Here is an 11,203-nt window from a genome sequence, read left to right as displayed (position 1 = left end):
TTTAGGTAAGTTGCTTCTTTGTCTGGTCATGTGATTCGTCGCGTATTGTTGTTTTTTACGCTTCTTATAATTAACACGGTTTGGCTCGATTATAGTTAGCGGTTAGGTGTTTTTTTGTTTTCTTGTTTCGAGCCTAACCGTTATTAGGTTGTATCTTTGTTCGGCTTATTCATCTTTTGATGAATTTGTCTTCGTTTTATGTATTCGTTATTTTCGAAAAAAAAAAGAAAAAGAAAATATTGATATTGAATTGATTGATTATTGATTATTAATTTATTAATTTAATTATCGTTCTACCCTTTATAAATCAACTCTTCATCCCCACTATCCCCCACTCAATTGTTTCTTCCTCTTATTTTTTTCACCTGCAAAAACAATCAATCATGAAAATATCTTCAGTATCTATCGTCTTCCTTCTCGCTCTATTCACAATCGCATCCGCCCTTGACCAGTCAATCATCAGTTACGATGCTAAACACATGACCGAATCATCATCTGACACGTGGCGTACAGATGATGAAGTCAATGCTCTGTATGAATCATGGCTTGTGCAACACGGTAAAACTTACAACGCTATTGGAGAGAAGGATTGTAGGTTTCAGATCTTTAAAGATAACCTCCGGTTTATCGACGATCATAACTCCGTTGACCGGAGTTATAAAGTCGGACTTAATAAGTTTGCCGATCTGACTAATGAAGAGTACCGTACGACGTACACCGGTATCAAAACGATCGAGGCTAAGAAGAAGGTGTCCAACGTGAAGAGTGATCGGTATGTTTTCCGGTCAGGTGATTCGTTACCGGAGACTGTTGACTGGAGAGAAAAAGGTGCCGTTGCTCCCGTTAAAGATCAAGGAAGCTGCGGTGAGTTTTTAAAATTTATTCTACGGAGTATTTTGTTACATAAATTAAATAATTAGCATTTATCTATAATATAGTTATAATAATTTCTTATCTTTTACTTAATTTATATTTATATTTATATTTATATTTATATTTATATTTATATTTATATTGTTGTTGCTGTTGTATTTATTTTGGATATCACTATTCGTAGTCGTGAGCCCCTACATATCGGGGATGACTAGTAAATATCACTCATGTCTTTTTTTTTTCTTTTTTTTTTCTTTTTGAAAAGCTAACAAAACATTTTATTTAAAGGAAAAATATCACTCAAGTCTACAAACTAAGCAACTATTTCTTATATTTTCATCTTTCGTAAAATAATTTAGTCAATAATTGAAGACAATAATCAGAAATAATATTTTTCATATGTCATAAATTTAACTAAATTGTGTTGTATTATGTATCTATCTATACTATCTAATAAATCTCTATAATGATAATATCATAAATGAAGAATACACAAGCTTAAAAAAATATTTAAAAATACAAAAAAATCATAAGCTATCCATGATAATTTCATTAAAATAATCAATTATTTATTTAATAAAAATATCAACATGTTAATTGTACGATATGAAAAACATTATGTACAACCTTATGGTAAAACACCCTCGTGATCACATATATTTGAAGTATTTTGTACGACCTAATGGACCTCCATGACCATATGTACAATACTTGAAGCATTATGTACAACCGAATAAAGCACCCCATGACTATATATGTGCATTAGATACAACCTTATGATAGAACTATCTAATGACCATATATACTATATAACAAATTGTGCAATCTATAGTTTCTATTAAAATTCTATCATGATATGTTATTATTAGGCTAATTTCTTTGTTTAAAAAAATCAAAAAACAAAAGAAAAAAAAATCTATGCATGGTGGTTAATGTCATTAATCTAAATAATTTTAAATTAAAATTAAATCTTATTAATTAATTATTATTATTAAATCTTATTAATAATTATTTTAATTATTAAAACTAAATAATTTTGAATTATTTTAATTAATTATTTTAATTAATTATTTTAAATTGAGTAAGGGAAGGTATAAAAGCTGGGTAGAAGGAAACCAATTCTAAATTTATATTTTATTTTACACTTTTAAAATAAAATGACAACTCATGGTTCTACGGGTTATTAAACTAAATGACTTTAGCATTTACATTCACTTAATACCTAAAACATATCATTAAACTGTTTCGTTTAAACAAATCCGTGGTTCCACGGGTCATTTCACTAGTTTTTACATAATACCTTGTGAATACATGTACAAACTTTAAAGCATATTGTACAAACTTCATATAATAATTGTATTTTAATTTCTAAAAAAAATTAGTCATTTTTTATTACTAATAATTATTATTAAAAATATAAATATCTAATTTTTAAGCAAACTTTATTATTATTATTATTATTATTATTATTATTTATAATTATAATTATAATTATAATTATAATTTTATTATTATTCAAATATAAGTTTTCTTTACGGGATTAAATACGTTACATATTGTATGCGATATACATGTCATGTGTTTGTAGTTTATCTTTGATTATATTTTGGATACATATGTTACGGGCAAAATATTTATAATACGCTTTCGTTGTAATTATTTGCTATATGTATTTTATAATCTTCAATAATTTGGTTATGTTTCTGAATGATTTGGTATGTATTTTCGATAATACAGTCTTTTTACTAGTTTGATACGGAATATTAATTAAGGGTATATATGTTGCGCATAAACAAGCCCGTTACTGGTGTGTCGTAAATACTTAATAGATAACTGGTTAGTCGTCTATTAGACCATATATAACCATGCGTTAGTTTCATCCGTCAGATTACATTGACAAAAGTGACGAAAATTGACGGACCATAACCGGGCGTCAGTTTTAATAATCTTTATTTTTGGTTTTTGAATTAAATTAAACAGTACTACTTATGTGTACATGTAGACATATATGTTTTAAAAACTAGATTTAAGTTAATTTGATGTGAGGTGGTGTGCTTAGGGTTTATCCAGTAGATACGTGTTCGACTTGAGTAAGGATGTGAATTTTGTTGAACATTAGGTTTTTAATTGGAAATTAGTGTAGAAGGAAATTTGTGCCGACCTAAATTCGAATGTGAATAGTGCTGATGATTAATTTTGTGCAAATTTAATAGGGAGTTGCTGGGCATTCTCAACAACTGGATCCGTAGAAGGTATCAACCAGATCGTTACAGGTGATTTGATATCGGTTTCAGAACAAGAGCTTGTGGATTGTGATACATCTTACAATCAAGGTTGCAATGGAGGTCTCATGGATTATGCTTTTCAATTTATCATTAAAAATGGTGGTATTGATACCGAAGAAGATTACCCTTACAAAGGCAAAGATGGCAAATGTGACGCCACTAGGGTTTGTACCTTTTTTTGTTACCATATATTCATTATAAATTATGTAATATATATATATATATATATATATATATATATATATATATATATATATATATATATATATATATATATATATATATATATATATATATATATATATATATATATATGACCAAGGTTGCAAAAATTGCTAACCGGGAGTAATCGGTCAAGGAGTAATCGGATGTTGACCAAAATTTGACTTTGATCGTTTTGCATTGACCGATTAATCACTTATTTGTGGTGACCGATATGTTGACCAATTAATCGGATGTTGACTGAGTAATCGCGGAGTATTCTTCATTGATAGAGGGTTTGACTGGTTTTGATTACTCGGATTGGACATCTTCTTCAAAAATATCGCCGATTACTCTGCGAGTAATTTGGAGTTTTACAAGTGTATCCCTATGCTAGATTGTTATGTGATTTTACTAATTGATTTTTTTGTTTATGTAGAAAAACGCAAAGGTTGTTTCTATTGATGGTTATGAAGATGTTCCAGTTAACGACGAATCATCGCTCAAAAAGGCCGTTGCCGGTCAACCTATAGCTGTTGCCATTGAAGCCGGAGGCAGGGAATTTCAGTTCTACACCTCGGTAATATTTCCTCTACATAAATTTTAAATCATCACAAAAACATAATTAGGCACATAAAAATGTCATCTAATGAATTGCTCAAACTTATTCTATTCAGGGTATCTTCACTGGTTCATGTGGAACACAGTTGGATCATGGTGTGCTTGCAGTCGGGTACGGGTCAGAAAACGGTAAAGATTACTGGATCGTAAAGAACTCGTGGGGTGCAGAATGGGGTGAGTCTGGTTACTTGAAAATGGAAAGAAACATTCAAGACAAGACAGGTAAATGTGGTATTGCAATGGAAGCTTCATACGCAACTAAAACTGGTCCGAACCCACCAAACCCTGGTCCATCTCCACCGGCTCCAGTCACACCTGAAGTCGTTTGTGATGAGTACAGCACATGCCCTGAAAGTACCACCTGTTGTTGTGTCTATGAGTATTATGGTTACTGTTTTGCTTGGGGTTGTTGTCCTTTAGAGGGTGCATCATGTTGTGATGATCATTATAGTTGTTGCCCACATGATTATCCTGTTTGTAATGTGCGCCGTGGTACCTGCTCAAAGGTGTGATTTTTTTATCATAAATTCAAATGGGTATATGCTTTTTTATTACTTGTATTGTTTGGTAAACTTTTTTTTTTTTTTTTAATGTGTTTGTTGTTACAGAGCAAGAACAGCCCGTTGGAAATTAATGCGATCAAGAGGATTCTTGCGACACCAACCAAGTTGAAGAGGAACAGTGCATGACTTACACGACATTAAAGGCCGGGATCTGATGATACTTTTAATTATCAGATCTTTTTATTTGTAAATATTCTGCATTAGTTCCTGTATTATTACTACTTTTTAATGTTAGGTCATGTGTATTTGAACAAAGTTAATTAAGTTGCAGTCGTTCTAATTATACTACCACTCTAGTTACTTGGTTCCAAATCCTTTTAACCATTGAATTTTATGTTATCTGCATCTGGTTTACAATTTTGCCTGCAACTTTGGTGATGATTTAGTTTTAGACACCCAGAAAAACTTCTGTTATCAATTGAAACATTAACTAGTTCGCTTCGCGCCGGGGGCTCTGTTTTGAATGCGAGTTAAAAAAAAAAAAAAAGTCTTGATCTATTTTGTAAATTTTTTTTTTTTTTTACGTCTAACATTGAAGGGTTGTTCCTTTTGTGAAAGTTACTTCTTTTAGCGTTCCTTTTTTTTTTTAAGTTAGTTGATATATTTTGTAAAAAAGAATGTTTTTCGACATCTTTTGGTAGCATTGAAGGGTTGTTCCTTCTATGAAAGTTCCTCTTTTATCGTTGAGAAAAAAAAAAAAAAAAAAAAAAAAAGGTTGTTGATTTTTTTGTAAAAAAGAATTTTTTTCCGACATCTTTTGGTAACATTGAAGGGTTGGTTCTTTTACGAAAGTTGCTTCTTTTATCGTTGGAGACAAAAAAAAAAAGGTGAAATGACGGAAATACCCCTGGTTACTATTGATGAATAGTGCTACAGGGTTTGAAGGGTTGTTCCTTTTGTGAAAGTTGCTTCTTTTAGCGTTCCTGTTTTTTTTTTTTTTTTTTAAGTTAGTTGATCTATTTTGTAAAAAAGAATGTTTTTCGACATCTTTTGGTAGCAAGGGTTGTTCCCTTTATGAAAGTAGCCTCTTTGATCGTTGAGGGAAAAAAAGGTGATTTTTTGTAAAAAATAATTTTTTTCGACATCTTTTGGTAACATTGAAGGGTTGGTTCTTTTACGAAAGTTGCTTCTTTTATCGTTGGAGACAAAAAAAAAAGGTGAAATGACGGAAATACCCCTGGTTACTATTGATGAATAGTACTACAGAGTTTTGTCTTTTAGATAGCATAGTAATTATATTGTGTTGTTCATTGGTTCGGTTTTCTCGGTTTTGAAGCTTTTAAAATCAAAATCGAAAACCAAACCGAAACCGAATTCTAATATCAAAACCAAAACCAAAACCGAACCGAAAATCAAATTTAAATTCGGTTCGGTTTCGGTTAAAACCGAATTTAACTTACAAAATCGGTTTTTTACTCTTTCCATACGAGATAAAAAAAACATTATAGTGTTAACTTTGTAAAATATATTATACTGAAATAATATACATAATCAAACATGTATATACAAATTTACAAATCACAATAAGCTTGTATAAAATATGAAAATACAATACATAAATACATACTATTATCAAGAACATAAACAAAAAAACCAACACAAAGCCGACTTTAATTGGTTACAGGTTCAAGAATGTGAAGAGAAAGAAATTAGGAAAATTATGAAACTAAAGATTAAAATAGGATTTGAAGTCCGAGTAATATACTTTGACTTGAAAAGTTAAATATCTACTCAAATTATATATCTAACACATGTATACAATAATATTAATAGCTTAGTACATTTATTTAATATTGGTCATTTGACCATTTATTTAATATTGCATAATTTGAATTCGGTTTTCAGTAAACCAGATTTAAAATTTTCAAAACCAAAAACCGAACTGAAAATTGATCTGAATTCGATTTTCGGTTAACCAAATTTAGAATTTTTAAAACAAAACATCCAAAAACCAATTATATATTCGGTTAGAAATTTTTCGATTTATTTTCAATTTGATATTCGATTTAAATGATTTCAAATCAAATATTGAACTCCTAATTAGGTTGCACATATTTGGGATATCAAATTTATTTGTGAGTTGCGGACACAATAAATAAGGTCTAAAAAGTAGCCCATTAAATAGCACTTAGTCCCTTACCATATTAAATCTGTTCGTAGATGTATAGATCTTTTTTGGGCCCAATACCTCGCGCTTATAGACAGCCGAATAATTTAACGTTGTCTGTAATAATGGGTGTTTTAATATAGATGTTATTTGTCCTTCCTTTGTATTGCTCCTTTGCCAGTTTGCCACAATTGTGAAGCAAGTGAAGTTCTTAAATAATCTGTCGTTAGAAGAAGTCGGCAACACCCTTTCCCGCCTTCTTTTTTTTTTTTTTTTTTTTTTTTGAATATAGGGTGAAGGAATCTATGATATTGACCTGTATAGTCTCGTCGACCGAAGATGTTTGACTTTAGGTTTTATCTTTTGGATTTGTATAAATTTAGCTCTTAAGGTTATGTTTAAAAGATTAAATTACTTCCTCCGTTTCAATTTAATAGTCTACAATACAGACAAAAAAATGCAAAGTTCAAGAAATGTTATCATCACTTAATGCTTTTTTTTTTCATTTTTCTGTTTTATCCCTTATTTTTTACATATTTTTTGTTTTATACACATAAAGTAAGAGTGTAAAAGAACTTTACCTTATTATTTTTTATCTATTTTTAAAAGTGAACTATTAAATTAGGAGTTCTCATATCCAAATGTTTTAAGGATAACTAGAAGGGCTAAGTGTTTGATTGATAGTAATGAAGAATAATAATCTTTATATCCGGGTGAACATTTTTTATAAGATGGAGAAAGTAGTTAGCTAAGTATATTGGCTTTTCAACGCTTTTCTACAAGCATAGAAAAAGTATTTTGAGAAACCATCCCAACTAATTTGTGATACATAACGTAGAAAAATACTTGGACATGTAACGGGTAAACGTATAAAAGTAAACTTCTCGAACATAGGTTAAAATCAATATCTGAAGCATAAACAAATACAACAAAGATCTACACGTTATTTAAATTATTGGGCATTTGTATGCTTTGACTTTTTCTTCAAGTATCTGTATAATAGATAACTTTTCATGAGAACTAGAATCTCCAACAACTCGCTTTAACATTTGATACATTACCCCGAAACTATACAAATCAACTCACCAATACCCCCAAATGTGCCAAATCAAACTGTAACATTAACGTTAACATCCGTTATTAATTAGGAGTGTATTCATCACAGTACTATGTTGATCTTTGATGCTAATTTTACATTAGATTGTCACAAGATACACGCCATCAAATGTTAATCAGTGATTTACCTTCCGATGAATTTCTTGATTCGGGATATGTTAAAACGCGCGTTTTTTTTTTTTTTTTTTTCAATTTGTTTAGGTGAATTATATATTGATGTTTATTATAGTGCCTGTGCATGCTGGTTAGATTTATATATTCAAATCATTAGTTTCAAATAAATCGATGAATCTAGTCGACAATTGTAATTAGCTAATAATAATCCAGCCACTAGCCCACTATTAGATCTTCGTTGTCTTGAACATGCCAATAAACACATGGCAACACGCAGGAAAATGTCAAACCTAAGAACAAGTCAAATAGTGGAATATAACTGTTGGTGCCTACCACGAGACTTCCAAGTTGATTCTATATAACAATATAACAATAAAATATGCTGTACTCCTATGTTTATCCAGCTCCAAGTTATTGATTTCTAGATCAGAACACACCCACATAACATAAAGTCAACTACCATCATAGTTGACCATCACCACCCTTTTATACCTCATTCTATGTTCCAAAACTTCACTAGATCAACTCCGATCATGGTTGGTGCACCCGTTTCCTCCTCCACGGATTCCAAATACGCACCGCCTGCAACCGCATACGCCACACCAAGTGCCGCCCTTTCCACCGTCCACTCCTACAATCCTTCAGCACCACCAGCAGCCGTCCCCTACTCCGCCATGCAACAACCACAAGCCACCCCTTACCCTGCTGTCCCACCACCAGGCCCATACCCTGGTGCACCTGCAGCCCAATACCCCGGGGGCCCACCTGCATCAAGTTACACTAATGCACAATCTATCTATCCTACAGCTCCACCTGGGTTAGCTACACCTTCTCCTTACCAATCATACCCTCCTAATTCGAATCCGATGCAATCACTTTTACCATCCTACCCCTCTAATTCGACTTACCCTCCTCCCGGATCAAGCCCTTTTCCGGGATTAAACACCTACCCTCCTAATTCAGGTCACTCAACTTACCCTCCTAATTCTGGATACCCACCATCAAACACCACATACCCACCATCAACCGCCACATATCCACCAGCAACTGCCACATATCCACCATCAGCCGCCACATATCCGCCATCATCCGCCACATATCCGCCAGCAGCAGCCATGTATCCGCCACAACAAACATATCAAGCACCACAAGGTTATCCATCACAACAAACATCAGGATCAGCAGGGGTGTACCCACCACCTCCTAACTTGGGAGTTTATCCACCTCCACCGTACTAGAATCTCCTTTTTGAAACATGTATCATTGAAATGAATAATAGTGCTCAACTTGAGGGTAAACAACATCCAATTTACCTTTTCTTTATGATATGTTGATTTCAATTTATTGATCTAATTAAAGCATGTATGAATTTTTGTTTCCTTATTTCGGCTCGTTTCTATCACAAAACTTTCAAATAGGAATGAAAAGATTACATAGAGTGTGTAAGAAATTTGTCCAGCATATTAGCCAAAATCCCCCTGTGAGTAACGAATATTAATAAGAACACGCTAACTTACCTACCATCATGTGAACTAACCAGGAAATTACTTCCCTATATTAACAACAATGGATCAGAAAATGAATTCCTAAGTTTCTTTTCATACAAGCATTGGAAACACTTGGCACATATTTTGAAAATATAATTTTTCACAGGTGTTAGAAGCAAACACAAGTAGCTAATAAAATTGAGGCCTCAAAATGAAGAAAAAAAGTTTTAAAATAAAGGGAAACAAGGTGCGAATCTGATTTAGCAATTGGTAATAAACAAGGGAAAATGAACATTACTTGAAAACTGATAAACCAGGGATCTTTTTCCATGCATAACACTATAGGCAGAGCACATGATTTTACCTGTACAAAAGTTTATAACTTGTTAGCACAGGCTCAGAAAAAAAATGTACCGTTATTGACAGCTCAAAGCTCTGTAACACCAGTATCCTGGAATATTGTGTATTAAAATTAAAATAGTAAAATGTAATAAATAGTTTTATAAAAATAATTACTAATGTGTATAAATGACAAGCTCGTTTTGTAATGACCCAGAATTTTCCGACCAAATTATACTTATGAGATTAATATTTACATAAATTAAACCATACCAACATGATAAGCAATCCGAATTGTTGAGACTTGTGTTTTTGAAAAGAGTTTTACACAACGTTTGACCGTCCAATATGACCGATGATATCACGAACTATATAACATACGATAATTATACGTTTGAGTATATATATGTATTTATATATATTTAACATGTTCTAAGGATGGTTTAACGTCTCATTGTGTACTAATGACAATGAGTTATAAGTATATTTTGAAACTACTAACTTAAGTTTTCAAAACGATAACTATACGTAACATTCTTTGATATATATACTTATAATCTATAATGCTTATACATGTATCGTATATATAATGTATTTAATCACTTTTTAAGGACTTAAATACATAAAACAATATAAGTATATTCACAAAAGATAGCTATATTTGAATTCTCGTTCCGTTTCCTCAAGATTTCTATACGTATATCTAGGGTATATGTACCCGTATCATACCCAGCTTCTATACATATTTACTATTGGTATATATACATCAAATCAACATCCTAATCAACATTATTACTGCCCTAGATATGAGGTAACTAGGATTTGTCAAGTAGTATGAATTATTAGTAAGAAAACAAAATTAGGAATCCTTTTCTTTCTTTATAAACTAAAAATATTTTTATAAATGAACACCATTTCTTCACTCCATTTTCTCATACCTACACCCTCATTTCTCTCTCAAAATACTCCTAACTTTATACTTGATCATCTCCAAGCATTTTCCCCATCATTTAGCTTCAATTACAAGCCTTAAACACCATAAGAAAACTCTTTCAAGAACATATCAAAATAACCACCCATTTGAAGAAGTTTACTTCCAACCTTTTGATCTAACTCCACCACTCTTTGATTCCAAGATTATTTCTTATCTTTTGCAGTAACTTTGTCCAAGTAACTTGAGGTAGTAACCTTGTTCATAATCTTATTCAATTCATATTCATATAGCTATCTTATTTTGTGGTATAAAATTTTAACAACAAGAACATAGTTTGAATGATTTCAAACTTGTTCGCAAACTAAATAGATCCTTCTAACTTGACTTTTAAAACACTTCAAGACCTATAATATATCATAATGATATGCTAACCTAACAAGATATAACTTGGTTTTACAAAGAACATCTTAAAAACTGAATCTACGTCGTCGGAGTGCAACCGGGGGCTGTTTTGAGTTGGATAATTAAACACCATCTTGAACTTTGAATTGGAAGTTCATGTT

General features: G+C 31.5%; 1 protein-coding gene across 1 annotated transcript; it reads left to right on the top strand.

Moving 5' to 3' along the window:
* Nucleotides 1-339: 339 nt before the first annotated feature.
* LOC139894485 (low-temperature-induced cysteine proteinase-like) lies at nucleotides 340-4,855 on the top strand. The gene is made up of 5 exons (XM_071877809.1): nucleotides 340-864; nucleotides 3,087-3,322; nucleotides 3,799-3,939; nucleotides 4,037-4,486; nucleotides 4,589-4,855. The coding sequence occupies exons 1-5, from the start codon at nucleotides 384-386 to the stop codon at nucleotides 4,667-4,669; spliced, it is 1,389 nt and encodes a 462-aa protein (XP_071733910.1). The 5' UTR covers nucleotides 340-383; the 3' UTR covers nucleotides 4,670-4,855.
* Nucleotides 4,856-11,203: the final 6,348 nt, after the last annotated feature.

Source organism: Rutidosis leptorrhynchoides, chromosome 2, assembly GCF_046630445.1.
Source record: "Rutidosis leptorrhynchoides isolate AG116_Rl617_1_P2 chromosome 2, CSIRO_AGI_Rlap_v1, whole genome shotgun sequence".
In the NCBI taxonomy this organism is placed as follows: domain Eukaryota; kingdom Viridiplantae; phylum Streptophyta; class Magnoliopsida; order Asterales; family Asteraceae; genus Rutidosis; species Rutidosis leptorrhynchoides.
The sequence above is the reverse complement of the archived record's forward strand: the minus strand, read 5'-3'. Positions and strand labels throughout refer to the sequence as shown.

Bases quoted from the DNA above. Each gene is read 5' to 3' on its own strand.
- LOC139894485 (XM_071877809.1), top strand. From the start codon at position 384: ATGAAAATATCTTCAGTATCTATCGTCTTCCTTCTCGCTCTATTCACA. The intron at 865-3,086 runs GTGAGTTTTTAA...CAAATTTAATAG, and splicing joins TAAAGATCAAGGAAGCTGCG to GGAGTTGCTGGGCATTCTCA. The intron at 3,940-4,036 runs GTAATATTTCCT...TATTCTATTCAG, and splicing joins AATTTCAGTTCTACACCTCG to GGTATCTTCACTGGTTCATG.